We start from the raw sequence: 25,063 nt of genomic DNA, 5'->3' as shown, positions 1-25,063 counted from the left end.
AAAATGTAATTGCATCGAATCCACCGAATCTCAGAGCCGTTGATGTCATCGAGATACACTGCAATATTGTCAACAACAGTCTTGTCAATCATGATGTTCACTCTCACAAACATTTAGAGACAGCAATCCTCTACTCCTTTTCCCCTAATGTACCACACGGCTACAAAATATCTCAATCACCTCAAGAAAAAACACTACATACCTCTTCGGAAGCGGTTTACGAAAGATTCAACAGATCACAATCACACTTGTAGACCAAAACAACCAACTGCTCCAGAACAACCATGTAAAACAACATCGTCTATTTAGATCTGATCAGTAAATCCACAAACACATACATACTCACAATTGTGGTAAATAAAAAACGCGTGGTGTCGGTTGGCGGGACAGCGATGACATGCGTGGTGATTCGCGCGGCGCGGTTCTGACTACCCGTACTCACACTCTTAGTCGCTCTCTAAAAATATTGCGGTGGCGGGACAGCGATGACATGCGTGGTGATTCGCGCGGCGCGGTTCTGACTACCCGTACTCACCACTCTTAGTCGCTCTCTAAAAATTCTGTCCCAGATTCGGTCTCACACGGTTTGTCCCAGAACCGGTCTCGGTGTGCTCTGTCCCAGCAACGGCCAAAGTATACTACAACCGAATTATAAATAAAGGAGTTGTACAAAAAAAAAAACAATATTTTTCCAAACCTTCCCAAACAAAAAATTAACCTGTAACAAGTTTACTTATAATAGCATTCACATAAGTATATTTACTAAAACTTCTTAAGCAACCCAAAGCAAAAAAACACAGCAAGTTGAAAATGAGTGTAACTAAAAAAAATGTAAATAAAAGAAAATATGATGTTTAACATATTTAAAAAGATATATTTTTTCATTTAAACCCTACCAATTTTTGCATGAGAACCTTAAACTGTATTTCAATGTTGAAAATTTCAAACGTATCGAGCATTATTGCTGTAAATGATAAAGTCCACAAAATTTTAAAACACATGTTTTAAGGATTTTGTAAATGAAAATATTTTTGGAAAATATAAGACCCCTATTTCATAAAAAATAGGAGTTTAAAACCCCTCTTGTATATTTTTTATGCATATATACATATTTAAAAATAATATAATAGAATCCTAACATTTTTAATAAATTTCCAATAAATTCAGCAGCAAAAACTTCTTTAATCAGATTTCTGCAAAAGTAGGCATACTTCTTAAAAAATATTTAAAAAAGTCCAAATGGCTATTCTCAAAAAATATTTTTTTTTACTTTGTGGCATATTTATTCCAATCACGTTTCTAAATGCAGTTTCTACACTACTTTAAATCATGAAATAGGGGAAATTAATTACGAAAATTCTATGACGTTTGCCATTTGGGCTCAAATTAAAATATCTAAGTAGGCAATAATTATAGTTGTATTGGTAACTTTGCTCAAAATGTTTTGATGTGTGATGTAACCTCTTTCAAAGGTACTTGTGATGTCAATACCCACAATATATCTATCATATTTGAGTAAGTAAAACCACCACGCTGGTTAAGAGAAGTGAATCACTAGACAGTGTGTTTACTGTATATACTACTAGATATAGAAGTATAAGGTTGTGCTAATTATAATATTGAAAATTGAGGACTTTGTTGGTCCAAAAATTAAATGGTCTATGTCTGACTCTTTCCAAATTATCAGTGGTTTTCTATAATTTTAGTTAAATCCATCTTACATTCGTGAGTCCTATAGCAAAATACTTTCACCTAGACTAGAATTTAATCACTATTTTCATACCATATACCATATAGTACTCAATGTTAATTAGCCTACAATATAAGGTTAATACTCACATTTGATGGACTCTTTGAGTTGGTAGATCTGTGTTGCGTATCAGATTTATCTTCCATGTGTTCTGATATACAGTTCTCTTCTCGGTCATTGTCACTTGAGCTTTCATCTATTTCAATAATTTCTAGACTTTTCAAAGGAATTTTACACTGCTGCTCTTTGTTTACCTAAAAACAAGACACATACACATTACATCTAGTTGTTGGCCAACAATCACGGGACATAATCAATCAACATAATATCAATACGTAATCAATGAATTTTGTGTTTTATTATCAGGAAACAATTTTCTTTCAAAAATCACAAAATTATAGCATTAAGTATGAATTTTTTCATTATACTTTGTTAACGATTTTTATTAACATGAAACGTTGGTTCACTATAATGAGCCAGAATTCAAAACGCAAAGCATAGAGTGCAAGCACCTCATGAGTCAAGAAAAAAATTTTAAACCAACCATCAGCAGAAAAGTCACTTTCCTGATGTTTAAGGATGCTGAAGCTTTTTGTGATTACCTCGAGCAATGAATAACAAACAGCCAATGCTATTTAGTAGGTGTGATTTTCCAGCAAGACAACGTACATCACACAGCTCAACTAACTCATACACTTCAGACAAAATGAGCTGAGAAGTACTATCTCATGCCCCCTTACAGCCCCGATTTAGCACCATTTGATTTCGATTTGTTTGGTCCACTAAAAGAAGCATTACATGGAAGAAGTTCAAGAATAATAAGGGTGTCAAAAGATGTGAGGGGAATTGGCTCAAACACCAAGGCAAAGAGCTAGTAACCCGTAAGGACAAATACTTAAGTATTGGTGGGGGTTTATGTTGAATAGTAGTCCTTTTTTATAAAATAAATGGGTTTTTTTTTCAAACAATTTGCCTCTTTGATTATTATTAATATACCTCCTGAACAACTCTTTCTTCATAAAGTCCATAGTTCGTACAGAGTTGCCTGTAACAGTAGATCAGCTTATACCAAATAACTCAATTATGAACTTTTCTAACACTCTTAACTCCTGGATAGGGTGAACCCACTGGAAATTTCAAATATAATGTAGACACTGGAAAAGTCATACTATGCGACATGTATGGAATGTTATAAGTTACTGACAGTTATTCGAAGTTTAACACACAATTTCCTGCCAAACTACAGAGACGTCATAGGCATATCCTATTTAAGTGGCATACAAAACCTTACGGAGATAAGTAATGGTGACTGAAAAAAGTTCCAAATCATCCATTTCATCTCGATCCAATAGTTGGACTTTAAGTTTGTCGAGCAATGTTTTGGGGCCCTGAAGTGAGATACTGTCACAAACAATCTTCATAAATAGCAACTAAATAAATCAAATTTATTTGCAACATTCCATATATTTGATTGACTTGAATAACTTCTATGATTTCAGAAAAATTTTAAACTATTTTAGACCAATGTAGAGAAACCCTAAAGTCGAAGTCCACGGCTTTCGTAGTGAAAGCACTTACAATGCAATACTTTGGAGTCCTATAATATTTTTTAAACAGACTTAAAAACAGATTTTATTATTTTTATATTCTTTAAATTTATTTGATTTAAATAATCAAGCTTTGGTTTTAAGTTATAAATCCCTTTTAGGTTGAGTTTTTCAAATAATTTTGAGCATATTGGATCATATGCGCAGGTAATGGTAATTTTGGTGAACAATATCAAACCAATGATTAATCATTCTTGTTTTACCAAATAATTTGTAGAAAAACTACAAGTATATAAGAGACTTATATGCATTCGACTGAGAAGTCTACTACAGTCAAAAAGCATCTACTTCCAGCATAAGACATCTCTATTCTACTTCAAGTATATAGCATAGAGTGAAAAATCCTAACTTCCAGCTGTACTTTAGCTTACAATCGATCCACGTTGAGGCTAAATCTCTTCAATGTTTGTCAAACAGTTTTCGAGATAATGTATGGACAAATCTTTGTGGGCATATACACACAGACAAATTTTTGAAATTGCCCTACTTACTAATAACATTTACGATTAGTTTTATTCCCTAAAAAAATGTATGGCTACATTTTGAGTCACCCGGCTCACTGCTTTTGTTTGCACCCATGGAATTAGTTTTTTGAAGGTATGAATATCTGTAAACTTGATACAGTACAGTGTTTATGTTCTTGGTTCTCAATCCCTGAGTGCTACATCATCCTATTTCCTCGGTTCAGTCTGGGAATTATATCAATATTTATACACCTAATCAATATTGTATTTCTCATTAGTGAAAATAAATTTTACTTTTAAGAGTATTATTTGTGGCTGGTATTTAGGAATAAAATATACTATGTTTTATTCTTATATCTAAGTAATGTACATACCAATTTTGTCAAAATCTGTCTACTAGGTTTTGATTGATGGTGTATCAAACATCCAAACATCTTCATACATTTTTACATTTATAATATTAATAGGATTTTGTCCCTTAATAACAACCAAGTTATACAAATGTTGTAAAGTAAATAGCTTCAGTATCATAATTGAACTACTTGGCATTTATAAATAGGAAAACAACAATGAGACGCAGGTTAGCTCTACAACAATCACTACTAACCATTTAGTGATTGATTTTTAGAATTCTTACTAACAAAATTATCTTATATAATTTAGTAAAAAATGCATGGAAAAATAATTTATAAAATTACGCTTTTCATTTCTTAATTTATAATTTTGTTTGTAATTATGGTAAATCATCAAAATATTATTTGCAATGTTTTAAGATTGTTGTTAATCATAAGTTCTTCCACACACAGCACAACCATTTCCCCCCTTGTTTATCTATGTCTAAATGTTAGTAAATACATTTAAATTGTTGAATATTTGCTAATTGTACTCAAATAAATGTAAAATATGTTAGGAAAGAACGAAAATTAAAAATTTTTCCTGGTAAACTATTTTATTTTACATTGAAATATCATACAAACATGCAGTTTTGTTGAAAAATTGTTTCCTTAATTAGCTTAAGTGAAAAAGTTTAAAACAATTATTGTCTTTAATTAATTTAAAGGTCACACTCGTCTAATTTGGTGGCCCTGACGTAAAGTCAGATGGAAGAAATAGATCGTCAACTATTTCATCCCCAGTCAGCACTCAGTCATCACTTTCCTCCTTGCCTGGAAAAAACATAACAACTGTAAATCCGCATAAAGATCATGTATTCTTAATGATGTATTCATGTGACATGTATTCTTGTGACACAACTGGTTTCAGAGCCTGTCTAGGTTGTACCATGTAGGGAACAACCAGATAAATCTATTTATTGCTAATTTACTTATGTACTATAAATTATTAGATATTTCTACATAAACTACTTACTTTGGTGGCAGCAAGGATTCTTCTCTGAGAAAAAGTGTAACAAACTGGAACGAAACACCTGTTTCTTCATAATCTCACTTTTTCTAATGGTGGTTGGGAACAGCTAGTGCTGTAAACTAATGTCATGAAATTACACTATTATATTTACATGCAGTGGATCAACATGAAGTAGAGCTTACAATTATTTAAACTTTACAGATTATAAATAACAAAATTAGTTATGCCAAAATACGTGCTAAAGGGTAAAAAACGGGATTTTTTACTCACACCTAAGGATTTCTTCAATTCATTGTTTTTGCAGACAACTGAAACCTTTCTTGGGCTTCGTCTTAAAGTCATATTTGTATCTTCAACTTTAGGAAATTTCAACTTGGTCTGTACTAAGTTTCTTCTGATACTGCGTGGATGAACATCATTTGATTGGAATTTTACCTGTTGACAAAATAATGTCAATTAATATTAATTTTATGTAAAAACTTTATAACTCAAAACATAATTATAAAACAGCTTAACGTTGTAGCTAATAACTAATTGTAATTGAAAACCTTGATTGTAAGTAAACTAAATTCCCTTAATAATTGTAGATTGTTTGTTCTATCATCTCACTTTTGCAAAAGTCAGTGCTTTAACATCTACCGATTGTAATTAAATACAGCATATTTAAAAATGATATATTTGAATAGGCAGTACAAGGTGACATTGAGATTATAGGGGCTGGGTAAGGTCAACATTTCAAGCTCACATCATTGCAAGCCTGGTCATTTGGCTTCATTTTTTATTAATAATGTAGAGAGATCTCAATTAATAATATTAACACTAGTGTTCTTACAAAAACTAACCTTTTACACAAGAGTTTACATACCAGGCTTGAAATGATTTGTCTCGTGCTATAATAATTTACAACAGTGGAACCAGTGTGGACAGTTTACACATTACAGGCTTACAAATTACTACGTTTCCATTGCATAATTATGTTTAACAGTGCTTATTACAATAATTATGCATATGACATTAAAAAGGGTTCTTTTTGGCGTAATTCAATAAATTGCTTATATACATATTATTTTAATAAGAAAAAGACAATAATGCAAAGTTCATGGAGCAACTATAATGGCTCATGGATAGTCAAAGGGCTGCACAAAGAGGAAGGTGAACTGGAGCTTAACTTAACATTCACATAGTCAAAGGGTTAAATATTTTTTAACAATTATTAAAATAGTATTTTTACTTCAGAAATGCTCTGTTCCAGACAGACAAATTTGGTGCATGTATTGAAACTTCAATTTAAATTTTTATACTTTTTGCACGTATTTTACATTTTTTATTACCTAATTAAACTTAATAAAGATTAATCAATATATGATGTTATGAATATATAATTATAGTTTTCATGGTTATTTTTAAACTTTTTATAAATATAATGTTGTTTACAAGCAGAAATATATTTTGATTGCTTGTGAAAATTCATTTAAAGTATCTCTTGGGTTTTCAATTCCCCACGCATATTTTTTTGGCTCCGAAGCAGTAATTTTTTGTATTTGGTATTTTTTTAGTATGACAAAATTTACAACTCATATAAATGCACACTTCAAATAATTCATAAAAAAAATCTTGTTGACACTGTCAAAAAACTGATTACATAGGGTTATTTTTTCACAAAATTGTAATTAATCTTTTACACATGGTCTAACGCTACACCCATACTTCTGTAAAATATAAAACGTTCTAAATAGTTACTCAGTTTTCAGCAATTTGCAAGCTTTTTTTAATCATAAACTTAGAAGTTGTCCATCATGCAATATACTTCATCATAACTACTACATTTGATATGGGTTAGGTTTAAGGTTTTGACAGTAAAAATCCTTGCAGACTAATGAAACCAGAGTGAGCTTTCAGGTAACAAATACAGTACTGTGTTATACAGTTATTGAGTTTACAGTATTACAAAACAGCTGTACGTATTCTGGGAAGATTTTGGATAAGAGTGATTTACAGTTTTATAAATACTAAATATCATTATGATACTATAAGATAAATATTGCATTTCCAATGTTAACTTAATAAAAATGTTTTTTTTTACTGGTTACTTAAGAGATAACCTTCTAATGCTATAAATTAAGGCGGGAAAAAAGTAAGCACTGTCAAGATTTCTGAGGTGTGATAGGCAGTACTGTGGAACACATAGGCTGTCATGAAATGACTGGCTCTGTTGATGTTGAGAGCTAGCAAGTGGTGAATTTAGGCCTCACCAAAATTGGAACTATAGTCTGCTTTTGAAGTGCAGTGCTGCTGACAATGAAAGATGATAGAAGAGGACGATCGCGACACTAGTGCTGTCACTCGGCACCAAACTTCATTAAATACTAACGGAGAAGGTAGTAATTTTTCTAGAACATTTGTAAATATTATGGAATGAGACCAAAAATGTGCATGCGGTAGTCATGATGCAGCTCTAGCACTGGATCTCAGAACTAACTGAACAACATGTAATTTATCTAGTGTTACCTGAGGACTTGAGATTGCATCTGTGGTCATCTTATGACTTTTCAATTTCCTCTCTTTATTTTTCAATTCATTTGTGAACTGATCTAGTTTTCTTTCGAGATCGTCATCATCCCATGGTGGTTCATTCTGAAAATAATATTTCTAAATTCAGAGTCATTTTTAATAAAATAAAAAACGTTACTAATAAATGTGATAAGTGAATTAAGTAAGAGATACAGTTGATTTAGTTTTTGACTGATTTAGTAAGTAATCAATATTTATTGAGGTGTTAATACAAAGAAAATTATAGTAGGACACTACATGTGACCATGGTTTAATGATCATCCGTTCCAATGGACAATTCACTGTGAATTTGCACATAGGGCATGTTCATAATTACAACAATTTATTTGATTTAAACTTTGTTCAAGTGAATAAAATAAATCCTAGATTACAGCCTATTGTGATGGGTTGCAGGTAGGATTGTTAAAATGGCCAGATAAAACGTATTACCTACATTTCACCTTGAAGGAAATGTACAGTCATTTTAATTATCTCTATCACCTACAAAGTGCAAGGCAGCAATGCTAAACAGAACCACCATATAGCAGGTTGCCAGCCTAACATTTGCAGTCATTTTAATAGGCATAAATTATGAATATTGTAGTCTTTTGTTTAGATTGCACTTACTGTTTATAGATTAAACAACTTATAGGGATGTAAGACAGTAAAAAACATACAATACAGTTGAATGTGTAGGATTATTTATTACATCATTGTTACATAAAAAATGTAACTGGCGAGAAATTCTAAATTCGCCAGCTGCATGTAGGTACATAACAATAAGTCTGATCAATAACATGGTTTAGCGCTTATTTGTTCCATGTTAATGTATAATGTTAAAATCTCGCCGGGAACGAGCCAGATAGTCCAAAGGTACAAATAACAAAGAGTCTACTGTAAATAATAGATTTTTAATACAAATGTATTTTTGACATATGAAAATAAATATTTTTGATTAAATTGAACAATTTTGTTAAATGTTATTATTGTATTATCTTATCAATTTTAGAACCACTAATCCAATATTTTTACCTTAAAAAAGATTGGACAGTTTTGAGTTTTGTAAATAAAGTGTTTCATAATACAGGTCAGAAAAATGTAAAATACCTAGAAGAACTCATTTTAGATGCTATAAAACACATCTGTTGAAGTAATTATTTGACTTTGCCAGATTTTTTGGGCTTTACAAAGGGCAAAAACAAAACATATTTTGTTCCTGTATTTTTATAAAATAGTAAATGTGTAAGTTGTATGTATGTATATATATATATACATACATACAACTTACTATATATAGACTCCCGGCGGAACAAGTACTTTTTGTGATTCAATGTTTATTGAAATTAAATAAGGCTATCGCCATTTATACAATGTAATATAAATAAAAGTCGTTCGACAGATATTTGGTCTTCCGATCATATGTTAGTTTGCTTATTTAAACGCATATGTGACAGATACAGCCAAATACAAAATAATTTAATTGGAAAAATTAAGCGCTCTGTGGTGTAATGGTAGCACATTCACCCGGCAAGTGAGAGATCCGAGTTCGACTCCCGGTGGAGCAAGTACTTTTTGTGATTCGATGTTTATTGAAATTATATATATATTTATTTATTTATAGTAAATTTTTCCTTATTTTGTATATTTTGAATTTTTATCTGAGATGGAATAGTAACTAAGTGTAATTGTTATTTTCTTATTATATAGCTTTTGCTTAGAAAAATGATATATTATAATATATTATACTTTGTTAATTTTTATTTAACACATTCATGAAAAACTCCTAAAATTATGTAGCCCAACAGTTAAATTATAGTCATCAGAACTTAGAGGATTAATTGAAACTGCTCTGTTATTACAACTCTTATTTCAATAATCTGATCATGATTATTGTTAAATTAATTTTAAGTTAATTGAATTTTGTATACTTTAACAGGATTTGTCATATAAAGCAAAGTTTATAACTTTGATGAACGCTCAACCAATTAAGACATTTTTATTTATTTTATTATTTATCATGCTATCATTTCAAATTTAACATTCTGCATATCAGGACTATGAAAAGAAAACCTAATTTAGTGTTTAGAAATAAATAATTAAATGTAATGTAATTAGATTTCAATATTAAACTGTCAATAAAAATAATGGATTTACTTACCTGTAATATCATGAAAGGATTTTCCTCCAATAAGTTACCACTGTGTTCTAATTTTACGAGTTTAACAAGATCTTGTATTACATTTTTTTTGCTATCAGTATCTTCAGGTTCCTGGAAATAAATATAATTAATTTGGTTTACAATATGTTTAACATTAGAAGTGAGTGACACAAAGTAAATATCAAATTCATCCAACCAAATACTTTATTGGTCAATTAGTTAAAATTAATTAATACCTTCACTGTGGTTCTATACTGAGTGAAACCGGTTATCTTAGGATACGGACACACAGGACGTAGCATGGCACAACTTCTGGCGTCAAAAACAAATATAAGGCAGGGTTTAGAAATGAACACACAGAAAGTGCACTGTGTGTTGTGGCACAATTTACAACGGTCAAGTGATTTTTCAGGACGACTATGCACGTTTTTACTACAGATGGTGAGTGTTTTACTAAAAAAGTATTCTCAAAGTTCTCTCCAGTTTGCCTTCTGCTTAACTGGATGACAAGCTAATATATATTATATAAAGTAGTCATTAAAGATTCCTGTTATTCTGATTCCTGGTTTTTTTTTAGTTTTAAATAATAGAACAGAATATTTAGAATAGCTAGGTTTGTTTCAGCTAATTTTCAAAGTATTTTTTAGATATTAGTTTAAAATAATATACTGCTCAACACCTAAAGTGCAACACAAAACTTTAGCACTTTACATTTAAGTTCTTTTCCCCTATGTCATATGACTGACTACTTGCGTAGTACCCACATTGTAATAATGCACTAAAATAGTTTACCAATATATAGCAATATGTAAGGATTGCAAAACTTCATGAATTAAAATGAAGTTTGCAATAGATATACAGAAGAATAATAGAAATTTTAAAAATTTACTGTAAAATGAATATAACTCAAATAGGATTTTACTTGAAAAACATATTCACTAATAATAAAAATGTCCTGTTACATTAATTTGTCCTCTTTTTTATGATTACAAAATACCAAGTGTTAAATATCACAGCAAACCATTGATTCTAAATATTGGTTTATAAATAGTACCTAATTCTCACTCTCCATATTATACATTTAACAAATAACTCTGTCTTCCTGCAGAGCAACACTATCAACAAAACTAATAATTTTCATCAACATCCAGACAAAATTTTAGATGCCATTGTCTGGGCTTAACCCATTAGTCACTCAATATTCCTGCACCTACCCTCATTGTACATATCCAGTTAAATATGCAAAGAATGCATGAGTTTACTAAAACTCTAACCAAAAATTCAATGTTATTGCTATTTGGTTTGCTGAGCTATTGTTTTTTTAGCCAATTAAACAGGTTATAATAATGTAATTTATAAGCATGTAAGGTAAATACTATTTTTATATTTCTAGAATAATTGAAAAAAATTGATTTTGTAAACTTTGAAAGCAAGAATGTTTTTTAGTAAAACACAGTTATAATCTGTGTTATTTTGTGTATTGTAATAGAAAATGTAATTCTTTATGTGGAAACTTTATTTCAATTATTTATTTTTTTTAATTTTTACACAGAATTTTGTTCTTACACAAATCCAAGCAATCACGCAAATAGTGCAAGAGTTTGGTAAAACTCACAAAAAAATTCAATTTTATTATGATATGGTTGACTGAGCTACTGTTATTTAGCAAATGAAACAGGCTAGAATATAATCTTATTTTTGAGAAAACACGATCAAACTCATTAGAAGTCTGCATGTTCACAAAGTTCAAACTACACCACCATAATAACAACAAAACAGAAAAGATGTCAACCAGTATTGTGTTTATTTACTCAAACCATATATTATACTGCAGAAACACGTGTCAGAGACAACAAAAATAAAATACAAAGTTTGACAAAATAAGACACCGATCAATCATTTTACAGAAATATAACTTTTCCACAATTCAATAATGTAACTGGTTAGAAAAGTCCTAAAAATATAGTATTATACCATGATTTACATTGTTTTTCTAGGATTAATACATATTTATATCTATAGTACATGTTCTTTTGTTTAATTTTAATACATAAATTTATGTGAGCCCATAAAAATGTTTAAAAATAGATTTAATAACACGTGTTATCATGGTACCGTTTTGTGATGAGTGTTTTGGTATCGCATCAGCCATCACGAGACGGAACCATGATAAGTGGTTATTGGGTTAAATAAGGATTTATTTGAATGGTTAGTTACCGTTTTGCATTTTACTTGCACATCTTCCAGTTTGTCAGCGTCATATTTTCTAAAAAAAAAAACAAAATAATAAGTGAGTTTAGTTTTAAATAAAATTGAGCTTATTGTCAAACTTAAAATATCAACTGATGCCGATATCATTCATAATTTCCTGGCACAGCACTATTTCCTGGTTTACACTTTAGCAATCAAATTAGCATAAATAGAAATAATTACAGTCTTGCCAAGAAACATAATAAATTGCTTCCCACGGTTTGTGCAGTATTACCATATATCTGAGTTTTTTCATGTTGTATTTTATGAATAATGTTAAAATTACTGTCTTATAATAAATAAAGTTATAAAGCATACAGAAAACGGCAAATTTACAACCACACAAACTAAATTGGGTATTATTACTAAAATAAAGACTTCATTTTGGTCCATGCATTAATTTAGCTTTTGACTAATGTAAATTAAAATGATTCTAACTTCTGATAGTCTGTGATTTCATTATGTTATATAAATGTTATATATGTTATATATACTGTTTGTTTCAGATAGCAAGGTGCATCTACCACAGTGAACATATTAAAAACCTATATTAAAATGGAGCAATCCATGAAATCAATTTTTAGGTAGATAACAGCTCTGAATCAAACAGTACCTGACACATACGAGGTGTGTCCAAAAAGTATCCGACCTTGACGTCTGGCATGAACTGATGTTACTCGGCGGCAACAGCAATCTGGTCCCCTTCAAAGTACTCCCCTCCACAAGCCACTACCTTATTCCAACGCTCCTCCCACTTCCGGAAACACTCCATAAATTCATTTTGCGGAATGGCTAAAAGGTCCTTCATCGCATTTTGTTTTATTTGTTCAACATCATCAAATCTTTTTCCTTTCAAAGGAATTTTTAATTTCGGAAATAGCCAGAAGTCACAAGTAGCTATGTCAGGACTGTAGGGAGGCTGTCGTAGTTGGTTGATGTCGTGTTTGACCAAATAACGCTGAATAAGATTTGAGGAATGAGCTGGCACGTTGTCGTGGTGCAGGATCCAGTCACAGCTAAAAAAAAAACTGTCAGCATGGTCTTGAAATTGCTTTTGACTTTGTCTTGCTTTTTTCGGCCATTGCTCTTCACGAATTTTCCACTGTGAAGATTGAGCCTTTGTTTCAGGGTCGTAGCCATAAACCCATTACTCACCAGTAATAACTTTTTTAAATAGCCCTGGGTCACTTTTTATCAAATCCAGATTGTCCTGTGCGATTTCAAGTCGATAGTTCTTTTGGTCCTTTGTCAGCAGCCGAGGAACAAATTTTGCAGGAACACGGTTCATTTTTAAATCTTCGTGTAAAATGTTACAAACTGACAATTTTGGTATTCTTAAATCTTCTTCCAGCTCTCAGACAGTCAATCGATGGTTTTCATTAATTGTTACACAAACTCGTTTAACATTTTCAGCGTTTCTGGCCGTTGAAGGCCTGCCAGATCGGTCATCACTCTCCACTGATATGCGGCCATTTTTAAACCGCCTAAACCACTCTTTTATTTGTGTATCGCCCATAGACACGTCACCATAAACTTTCCGTATCATAGTAATCGCCTCTGATGCTGAATGGCCAAGTTTTTTGATAAAATTTAATGCAAATGCGCTGCTCAACACGTTCAGTCATATTGAAATGCGACGCACACACACGGCAGTACTGTACGGAACAGAGCGCTGTGACTTACTAAGTGACCGGATGGTATTCAATGCCTAATATGGGAAGGAGTAGGCTCGCCCCTCCCCTCCAATAACCGGTTCGAGCCGGTCGGTTACGCCGCGGCCGCCTACTGGTCGGCGGTTGGATACTTTTTGGACAGACCTCGTACTATTGCTTCCTTTGAAATTATTAATTTTATACTTAGTAAGTAGTAAAGTAACCTATTTAAAAATTGAATTTTAAAAATATTTAACATCTATTAGTACATAAACTTTAGATTCTTCTAAATGATTAAAAACTCTAGGAATCAAATTAATATTTTAAACTTTAACCTCCTTGCTAGAGATATTTATAACAGTTATTAGCAAAAAAAAAAGATTTAAATTGTTATCATTAACAAACTTTGGAATGACAAAGATGTAAAAATAAGCAAGTACAATGGACTGGGTTGATTTGTGAAATGGGCTGGAGGGTTTTCCTGATTTATATTTAAAGTTCTTATATTTTCAAAATATGTAACAAATAGCCTACAAAGACTTACAACTATTTTGTACTTACAACCCAGGTTCAGGGATGACAGGTTCAACAGTATCTCCCAGAATATATTCTTCTGTGGAACCTGTTGTGAAAAATAAGAAAAAACCAAAAGTAGGCTGAGAAGGTGTAAATAATGTTTTAAAAGTAGTCACTTTTATTATGTTATTTAGAATTATGTTGCAACTAGTAAAATATAAGAAAAGTTTAAAAAAATAAGACTGCAAAAACATTAATAGATAAAATACGAATTAACAGTACTGACAAAATGAATATTTGACGTAATGCTGACCTACGTGGTGGCAGCATAAAACGTCAATAAGTTGTACTGTATAAATTTAAGCAAAAGTGACTACAGAATAATAAGTCAAATCATGATTACAGAATCATTGAAATCGTGTACTATTTTAGTTGGAATCAAACCACTTATGACTTTTTAATTATTAATAATTAATGTAATTTTGATAGCATCATTACCTGCAGAAATACATTCCAGATTGGCTAAAGGGGCAGAGTACGATAAGTGGACCTGGGTTTTATATTGCTTATTACAATCATCGATACTTACATATCAAATAACAGAACTATCATTCGATATCAACGTATTTAAAATATTAAATTCAAGTCACATGTTTCAAGTAAATAGAATTAATAGTTTAAACAATTACTTATTGTCATATATAATAAAGGAACCAAACCATTAATTAAACGATAAAATTAAGACCGGTGATAGGAAAAATTACATTTAAATAGTAAAGAAAAAGTAACTATAAAACAAACATCATGAAACCAAGAAAGACACATTAAATAATCTTTTAGTGTTATTTTATATAGTTTCCTAAAGATAACTATGTTTTTCTTTTATTTAAAAGAAATTACTTATAGAACAAATTGTGTATTGATATAAAAATATGTGTACAGCTGATGCAAATGATTTAGTTATTGTTCAAATTAATTTCTATTGGTTGATTATATCATTGGGTATAATAATTAAATAATGTTTGATAATTTCAATATAAAACACTGTGTCCGTACTCTACCCGGCTAAAGTAACCATAAGTACTGCGCTGCTCAAACATAGTTAGTTATTTTATAATCTGAAAGAAATACATTTCTTTTACATATATAAGTATAGCTTCTCTATAATATGATAAAAGCCTAAAATATAATTCAGTTCGACATTATTGCTCTAAATTAATTTAAAGTAAAATCATATTTAGTATTTGACTAATGGCGACAAGTAGAATGGCGATATAAATGTGTTCTTTGTTTCACGAGAAGTAAAACACACACACACACACACATATATATATATATATATATATACTAGCGGGCCCGGCGCGCTTTGCTGCGCATTTCAATAATTTTTTGCAAAAGTTGCCCGCGGCTTCGCACGCAATTTCCCGTTGAAAACAGTACACTATATTCACTTATTCTTTTTCTATCACATTCTAAACATTGCTGAGATAATTGATAGTCGTTCCATCGTGAGCCTCTTGGGCGTATTATGAAGGTATGTACCATATTCCTGCCTCTATCTAGCTGTTACCCACGGCTTCGCACGCAAATCTTAAGAACCGAAGTCCTTATATTACTTAGTAAATTTTTTTTTTTACTATAATAAATTTTAGATTAAATTAGTTATATCTCCGATGCCACGATTGAGCTTGCTTTGTTGTCTCGATCGAGAGAATATGTACACACGGAGTTTTGAGAACCATACTTCTGTCAAAAAAACAACTAAGGTTGATTTTATAACATTCTTTATATTTGTAGCCAACGTAAGATAGTAATTATGATATCTGCATTACTCTTCTGATCAAGCATGAGCATGGTTTATATTAAATAAATATTGCAGTTAAAGGTGAATTTTTACGTCAAATTTGAATTGTATTATCTGGATAGTAAAGTCTATGTTTAACAGTGATTGCAAAAACAGTTTAAACAAAATTTGTCGTTTCTCTTAAGCTTACTCTATGCTTTAAAACTATAAGTGTAATATATGTTTACAAAGAACAGCTGATTAAAAATTTGAAAAGACGTTAACATATGTTTGCTGCAATGCATTTCTTATGGGTATTTCTGTAACCAGTGGGGCGGAATCCTGAATCGGGAAAGGGATGGGCATAGCTTATAAACCTTCTCCGTGGAAAAATACATATACGTACAAATTTTCATCATGATCGGTCAAATAGTTTCTGAGTCTATAAAGGACAAACATACAAACATTCATTTTTATATATATAGAAGAAGATAAACAGAAATAGAAGTACAGAAAATAGTAAAAGGTAAGTAAAAATTATTGTTTTATTTTAACACTTTATAAATATAGATACCGTAGTTTTTTTTATTTATTGTTAATATTGATTTAAAACTAGCAGAACTATATTGTTTTCAGTATTTTAAGGTGGTTATGAATATCGATGATTCTATAATCATGATTCGATTGTGTTGGTGGCCTCTTATTATACTGCACCCACAAAAGTAAATGGAACAAAAGAGTTAAATAAAGCTGAGGTATGTGGGCATGAGTAATTTCAATATGAATATGAGTTAGAAGCTCAGATATGATGTGGATATTAGCAACTCCACAGTATGGACGAGTTGTTTGCAAGATAGTTGTTTTTCCCGAAGTGACGGTGGCAGGAAAAGTACAGTGGTCGTAGTCTGCCCTGACCAGGCAAAATCAAATCCTTGGGGTGGTCAAAATCTGTATGAAGCAGCTTATCACTGTTAATCCGGGTCAATAAAGAAATATCAAGTGTATTGTAGACAAGACGAATTACTGACAGAATAATTGAATCGGTGACATGTAAAAGGATAACATTCCATTTAGTCCATTTTCGGATATGTCAATTAAATTGAATAACATTTTTTTCTGTTTACATTAGGAAAACATGTTTAATTAGAAAGATGTAGATATTGAACTCATATTTAACTTTTCATATACTAATATCTGATTTTGAAGATCGTCACCTACTTATTATGTATTTTATAGTTGGAATGTTATCCTTTTAGACATCAATGAAAAAAAAATCTTTTTAATTTTAAAAAACATTGTTTTACTTACAATAAACTTTATGCTGTGTACTAAAACAGCAAGTATATTACATTTAAATCTATTTTAAAAATACTTTTGTTTGACCTATTTTTTAAATGCTTGAAAAGTTTATTTTTTGATATAGTCAAGTTTTTCTATTCATCGTAGTCACTTTCACTGTGATTTCCCTCCACATTCCCCTCCAAAGGTATGGACTGGTCCCAAGCCAAGATCTTCTGATAGAATGTGAGATGGTCTTCCGGAACATAGCGAACTATTTTTTGAACATCCAATACTTTTTTGGCCTTTACTGGTAACATACCTTGGTATGCTTGTGCGGTTGGAAGGTTTATTGATCCTGATTTTTTTAGCTGGAAGGTGCCTGATGCTATTGAATCAATGAAAGGGCGAGCTATAATGTATCCAGGTCTTTCAGAGCTGTACTCAAAATGCTTGTACTTACTGATGGAGAAGTCTTCAAATTTGTCAATACTTTTTGTGGTTTTCTTGAAAACTGTAGGCCACCAGTTTTTGAACTCAATAAAGTCATTGTATTGTAAACTCTTCACGACAAACTTCGGTTCTTTCACTTTAGCACTTTCAATGATTTCATTGTACTGTATTGGTGTGTACACTCTGTCAAACTTACGGATAGCACGTTTAACTGTAGCAAAGTCACGGTCGCAAGGTAGGAAGCTGTGACCACGAACCGGGAAATAGTGATGAATTACTGAAAAGCGGCCAGTCATAGTTAGTGTCATTAACATTCTTAAAAGTGTGTGGTTTCTGTTCTGCCCACCACAAGCATCACTAAACACATAAAGTTCCTTTACTTCTGGGGGCACTTTAGTGTTTATGTAATCAAGAATCATACTACACACTTCATTTGGACCTTTTTTACCGGAACCCTCATGGTATGTGTAAAAAACAGCTTCATTGGTTGTTAAGTTGTACACAGAAAATACATACAACCATAGTTTTCTCAAGTAAAACATTTCTTGTACTGGCAAAGCAGGCAATGGAACATTTTGCATGAAATCAAAAGAAAAAGCCATTGCATCTTCTTTATTTTCACATACTGCTGAAATGCTCTGCATTTTTTTTGTAGAACTTGTTGGCCCGTCTCTTGTGAACTAGCATTTCTGCTGCCGCTGCCAACTTAGCGTTATCATTCAAGGAAGATCTCATTTTTGTGTTTAAGTCCTCACACTGTGAACACACATCAACTTGAGGTCGTCCAAACCTATAACCGTAGTCCTGTTTGTATATGTTTAGAAAATACTCATACTTTACTTCATTTGTCAAATTAGGATATTTTTCAAGAAACATATCATGGAGTTTTTTTACAGTTAGAGTTGCATCAAGATAGGTCTTAGACCGTCTTAGACGAGTAATGTGAAATTTTCTTTGGATACGATTCGATAAGATGTTTTATTTTCATTAGAATGTCATCTGATTTTCTAAGTTGATTACCATAAAATCCTCTTTTGTCGTTGGGCAATTCACCCTTATTAAGTAGATTAGTTAAACGTTGAAGTGCCTTATTACTAATGCTGTGCAAACTCATGAAAGCTTTTCTGCATACTTCAACTTTGGTATTTCCTTTCATTACAAAATAACTAAAGGAAGACAAAATTTGCTTTGAAGAATGATTTTTTGATCTATGTCGTTGAACATCATGTCGGTTAATTAAACCCATTAAGAAAGTGTCAGTTTCATTTTTTGGTTTCCCACTATACACCAACTTTAGTATTTTGGACTTGTGTTCAACTGAAAAATCATCAGTACACAGTTTGCGACATTTACAATCAGGTCCTGTCTTCTTCTGTTCTATCAGTTTACCTGTAGAAGTGACAAACCCTTGTCCTTCCCTTCTTGCCTTTTTCTCTGCATTACATATATTTCCACTCCCTCTTCTTTTCAATTAACTATCTTCAGTCCCAGAGTCTGAGTCAGCCATATCACCAAGTTCACTTATCAAAATTAAAACAAATAATGATAAAAACAACACTAGAACTAACCAACGACTTAGCATTAACCTTACTTTGCTGGTAAACTCCCTTAAACTCACAAGCTCCAATGAGGCAAAATAAAACAGGTGATCTGCAGTTCAGCTACTAACAGCTGATACAATTATTTAAACAAAGACCTACAACAAAATTAAATACAATGCTAATGGATAAGTTATACAATGCAAAACACACCTACATTGGAATGTTATCCTTTTACATCTCAATAATGAAACTGCTTCTCATGTGAGATTTAAAAAGATAACATTCCAGGAATGTTATCCTTTTAAATCTCAGTTGAAAAAAGATGATTCCATAGCAACCTTTATTGTGGAGGAATATTATTGTTCTTCTTCTCACTTGATAGACCTTTGTTAGACCAAAACAATGGCTATCTCAGTTTAATTTCAGCAAAAATGGAATGTTATCCTTTTACATCTCACCGATTCAATTATTCTAAATCATTTTTGGTTGATTTAGTAAAATGTTTTCAGTGAAACAGCTAACAACGTATTTTCTACATCCATCAAAAATGCACCTCAAAATCAGGAATATAAACAGAAAATTACAGCAGATATAAAATCCAACTCCTATTAGGCTCTAGTCACGACTAAAGAATTTAATGAATCTCTGCAAAATGACCGTTATTGACCTGTTGCTCCAAGAAAATTACTAATGCATGTAGAGATACACACATAATGACAAATACTTCCATAAAGGTTATCACTAATTACAATATATGTTGGCTACAAGTTCCAACAAGAAATTAAACTTCTATGTTTTAAAACGCATAAACCTTATTTGGGCCAGTCCAATTAAAACAAATGAATTTTCAAATACAGCAATAATACAGAAAAATACAAAAATTCTAATGGAACCTGAGATTGAATGGTTTAACTACAGATACATTACCTATAGCAACCACCTTGAACATTCTTGTGCTCTGATCTTGATTCACATGTGCACTCATTTTTATGACTATCTTTGCCTTTACGATTTTAACAGCATGTCTGAAACAAAACATTAAATTGGATAAACCCGTACTTATGTTTTACGTGCATCGTTGTTGTAAATAAAGAATAGTAATAATAATTTCCTGAAGGAAGCTCATAGCTATTAGTAGTGCACAGCCTACACTTTACAACTACAGCTGCTGTATTTACACAATTCTATCTCTCATATTCAGTTGACCACTATTACTTTTTATATCACCAGTAACTTTTCATTTTAATTATCTGTCTACTTTATGAGGAAATGCTAGTACATGTCAAATTGCACATTATTTGGGAATCACTGTACTGGTTAAGTGTATAGAGGGCTTCTTAGTCCTAACTTTGCCAGGTAAAATAAGACTAATTTACTTTACTTCACTTTTACTGTACCAGTCAGTTTTATCAAAGTGGGGTGCTTGTTTATGAAGACTGCACATTATGCAGGTGGCCAGTATTGAGATAACCAGTTAATGATGCTAGATCATGTCATACCCAATATTGGAGCCAGGAGAGTAAACACTTTTTAAAATATAAAACTTACACAAAGAAACAAAGTGCATGTTGTAAATCAAGTTTGAATAATAATAATAAGTACCTACATTCTTATTAAAAAGTTGTTTATTATATTTTTCTCACACAATGTTAAATTGGTTTATTTCAACTTGGGAATTTTACATTGCTAACAATCAAAAACAAAATTTGAAGAAATTTAAGTTTATTTTTTAGTTGGTTAGTTTAAATATTATAATGAATTATTTAGTTGCTAACTTTTTTAGTTGTTAATTCATTTAATTTTGTTAGAGTAGGGCATACTGAAATAAGTAACTTACCATTATTATACATAAAAAGAAATTCAGGTGTTTTATGTAATTCACTGTTTATTATTTGTTAAATAACTATTGTTGAGCTAGGTTTAAATTTCAACTATGTATAAAAATCTGTTATTTTTTACTAATACATTCCTCCAATGAGTTTATCTTAGTAAACTGGGATCAAAAGTCAAAAATTACTATTCTCTGTATAGCTTGACTCTATGATAAAACCTGATACACTATTAGATTCCCCTTAAAATTTCAAAAAGATGTAGCATTTTGGTTTGTTACAATTTTAGATTTAATTTAATTTAATTTTGAAAAGAATATCTGCAGAAAGTGAATATTTTGCATGATTGTCTAACTTACTATGATAAAGGTTTCTTCCAAGTTTCAGGAATTTAGCTTAAACAGTTCATGAGATCATTTTTTTCCAGAAAACACACAACGGATAACTTCTAAACTAAACTAGATATAACAAATGTTATGTATTATTTGTTAGTTTTTAAATTTTGAAAAATGTAAACTTAGATGATCAAATTATTGCACACCATGTACATAAAGGGGTCATTATAAAGCAACGTCTAATTTCTGTATAGTTCCCTGAGCTACCCCATTAATGTAGCTATGGGCATATATGGGTAATTCTGAGCAAGTACTCGGTCAACTTCAATTTCATTCATATTTTAAAATGACTATCAGTGAGTCCTTAGAAAGTAAAAAAAAACCAAGAAAATGGTGTTGGAAAGCTATTCTTGACCTTGCTACGCAATAAGAAATTGTTCACACATCGTGCCGAGGATTTGAGGCGGTCAAATAATCTGAGCTTAGCTTTTTGATACTATTTCAAGGGATGTTTTTCCGAAGTTACCATCCACGCCTTTATTGATTTCCAGGGGAATTTGTGATCAGATCACATTGAATGACTTGGTACGAGGAAGTAAGAATTACAAAAGCTCCTTGTCATCAGTGTAGCTTTGGTGTAACCTTCCTCCACTGGTGGAAGAAGAATATAAACATTCTCGAGATAGGCTAGTATCTAAAAATCAGCTCAGATCACTTCAGCACTTCCACCCCCAGTACAGCATATGGATAACTTCTAATTGCTTGGCTCGGTAAACACTTAAAATTATGGCTTTCTGATGCTTAACTTTAATGTTTTTTATTTCCTATGGACGGCTTGATAGCCAAACTAAAATATGAAAGATATTGAAGTTAACCCAGTGATTGCTTAGAATTACCGGCATCACATCATTTACAGTGACAGGGGTATGATTATTTTGTTGACTAACTGCCAACAACTGGCAATAACCTGTGACCGGGTATTGAAAATTTAGATATCTCAATTAAACTTGGAATGAAGAAATATTCAACAAGCGCAACAGCTGGCAATGTGCATAAATAGGCAGTTAACTCTGTCCGATTGTCTTCAAATTTCCGCATGATGTAGGGAATCTGGTAGCATTTATTTGTGATATCTTCATTTGTATTACCCAGTCAAAAAGTTAGGTACTTTGGGATTATACCGACCACACCAGTATGAAGAACACAAAAATATAAATTTATAGAAACAAACATGATTAAACGAAAAAACAACTCTGTAATTACAAAATTACAAGCATTTCCAGGTATTGTGATCGGTATTGTTGTCGCTGTTATCTTATCTTTCTCGAGAATCCCGATTACGGCAGGCCGCGCGGCATCACATGATTTGCACGGTACATAATTGCCTTTCCATTACAATTCAATTTATATTTCTGATCAGCCCCTCTAGAATTTGATATTTTACTGATAGGTACTATCTCGAGGGATGTTTTTCTTTCGTTGACATCAGCGCGGGGCAGCCGAAGCCCGCGCTGATGGCCGGAGGCACTCGCATTTTGGGTGGCGGAATGTGATCAAGAATAAAAACAAGTTTTTAGTGTTTTTTCAATAAAGAGTTTAGTTTTAGTTTGGTAATGTTTGTTTTTGTTGAATTTTTGTGTTTGGAGAAATGTAGAGGTAAAACACGGAAGTACAACAAAACGACGCGACTCTGCAATCACGTTATCTACTAGACCGCTCGACTTTGATCTCTGTCTGAGGATGGGGAGGGGTTTGCGATAAGACAATTTCTGTTTTATATTGACGAAATATTGTTTTACGCTAATCTAGTAATCAGTAGAAGCAAAATGTCAAATAACGATTCATGTCTGGGTGTGGTCGGTATAATCCCAAAGTACCAAAAGTTATTGTCAGTTGTTGACCCAGATCAACAAGCACAATAGATGGTAATTTGTATAAATAGGCACTTAACAATATTCGATCGATATCAATTTACAGACAGTATAGAAAAACTTGTAATACTTCTTCGTTCCAAGTTTCATTGGGATGTCTCAATTTTTAGCACCTGGTTAACAGGTTATTATTGGTTGTTGTTCCGAGTCAACAAGTGTGATGATAATATGCATAAGTACACTTTATCTAATAATTTACGCATAGTGTGGAAATATGGTAATATTTCTTCATTCTGAGTATCATTGAGATAGCTAAATTTTTAGTTCTCGGTCAACAGGTTTTTATTTGTTGTTGACCTGGGTGAAATAGAAGTTCCCAAAGTGACAAGAAAGAGTACTAGCATACTTAAACCTATACAAACCAACAACTACAAAACTTTCCAAGATGGGAGAGAAGAGTATGGAATACCTACTAGAAGAAAAGGGAGTTGAAGTGCCTTTTCTCACAAATTCTTGAAAATATGAGGCATCAAATCAGTGTATTGTGCATATTGAAACTGCTTATTTTATTTGGAGGGGTAGGCCTACTAGACTGCCATCAAATCGATTCTAGGTGAATCTGCCTCAAATCGAGCACTGTATATAAATATCACGCACAAATTCATAATGCTAGTTTGACTATTTTCTTAATTGTGTTTAGTCTAGGGATAAATAGAATTATCTTCAATAATCAAACAATTACGCTGATTAGTTTATGTATATTTTCCCATTAGTGATACAGATGGTAAATGTTTACAAGTCCCACTCACATGATTTCTTGATTTTTATTCCATATTGCGATGAATATCATGACCTATTCTGAATTATCTGCTTAGGAAACAGTTATTAATTTTATATAACAGAGACCAAAAGTTAAAAATGTGCATTAAAATTGAAATTTTAATATGAGTGAATCCCCAAATCAGAAAATAATAAAAATAAAGAAATTACCTAAGGATATTAAATTATGTTATACATCTTTAATCTAAACTACAATATTCGTGTGATTATTAGTGATACCTAGTTGTCCTAACCAAGAAACTCGGCCGCTGTGAATTTGCACATGTCACTATGTCAGTGATAGCAACAAAAGTCAAATGTCAAAACAGATACGACTTGGCTAATAAAAAAAAAACTTATAAGGCCACAGAATTGGCTACTAACTACTGACCGAGTCCTTAAGTCACAGTAAAGCAGGAGAATAATTTTTTGAGAACATGTTTTGAATTAATATATTCTCTCGTGCCTTTTCCCCCCACTCCTATTGCGACAGGTCTTAAAAACTTGTTATGGAATTTCAATGTAAAATTATGCTATTTTCTAGACTGGTTATTTAAAATGTTGATCCTTGCCTATACAATTACTGGTTACGAAACATAACACAGCTACCATAAAAAGGTGGAAAGTGTTGATTCAGTATGAATGTAGAGTATTGAGTTCAGGCCCTTTTAATCTTCCGCTTAGTGAAACAACTAAAATATGACGCTGCGACAGACTTGAATCTTGGAATCAGAACTTCTTCAGAGTCAACGTCCGTCTGAAAAAATCTATGAGTCGGCAACGAAGGAGCTCGAAACGAATTCTGCATCGTTTCGACATCATTTACACCTAGACTACTGAAA

The 25,063-nt window shown here is 31.8% G+C and overlaps 1 protein-coding gene across 5 annotated transcripts; it reads right to left on the bottom strand.

Annotated features, from left to right (window-relative positions):
• Nucleotides 1-1,800: 1,800 nt before the first annotated feature.
• LOC124359331 lies at nt 1,801-24,630 on the bottom strand. Of its 5 annotated transcripts, none has more exons than XM_046811994.1 (9): nt 24,462-24,629; nt 23,876-24,021; nt 20,295-20,392; nt 14,358-14,418; nt 12,112-12,160; nt 9,895-10,005; nt 7,695-7,820; nt 5,457-5,621; nt 1,801-2,004 (listed from the first exon to the last, which is right to left on the bottom strand). In XM_046811994.1, the coding sequence occupies exons 3-9, from the start codon at nt 20,350-20,352 to the stop codon at nt 1,816-1,818; spliced, it is 759 nt and encodes a 252-aa protein (XP_046667950.1). In that variant the 5' UTR covers nt 20,353-20,392; nt 23,876-24,021; nt 24,462-24,629; the 3' UTR covers nt 1,801-1,815. The 5 variants fall into 5 exon arrangements, 4 of the variants coding, with proteins under 4 accessions (XP_046667950.1, XP_046667951.1, XP_046667949.1 ...); XR_006922141.1 differs by lacking the exons at nt 1,801-2,004; nt 23,876-24,021; nt 24,462-24,629 and adding exons at nt 4,752-4,987; nt 5,190-5,305; nt 24,212-24,367; XM_046811995.1 differs by lacking the exon at nt 23,876-24,021 and having other exon boundaries at nt 24,393-24,630.
• Nucleotides 24,631-25,063: the final 433 nt, after the last annotated feature.

Source organism: Homalodisca vitripennis, chromosome 4, assembly GCF_021130785.1.
Source record: "Homalodisca vitripennis isolate AUS2020 chromosome 4, UT_GWSS_2.1, whole genome shotgun sequence".
Lineage (NCBI taxonomy): Eukaryota > Metazoa > Arthropoda > Insecta > Hemiptera > Cicadellidae > Homalodisca > Homalodisca vitripennis.
The sequence above is the reverse complement of the archived record's forward strand: the minus strand, read 5'-3'. Positions and strand labels throughout refer to the sequence as shown.

What these genes read in the sequence shown, in the direction of transcription:
- LOC124359331 (XM_046811992.1), bottom strand. Translation starts at nt 24,252, where the DNA reads ATGATATTCATCGCAATATGGAATAAAAATCAAGAAATCAT. An exon ending in TGCAAGTAAAATGCAAAACG is followed by an intron (nt 10,006 to 12,111) that starts GTAACTAACCAT and finishes ATTTATTTCCAG; the next exon opens with GAACCTGAAGATACTGATAG. An exon ending in AATTGAAGAAATCCTTAGGT is followed by an intron (nt 2,005 to 5,456) that starts GTGAGTAAAAAA and finishes TCTTGTTTTTAG; the next exon opens with GTAAACAAAGAGCAGCAGTG.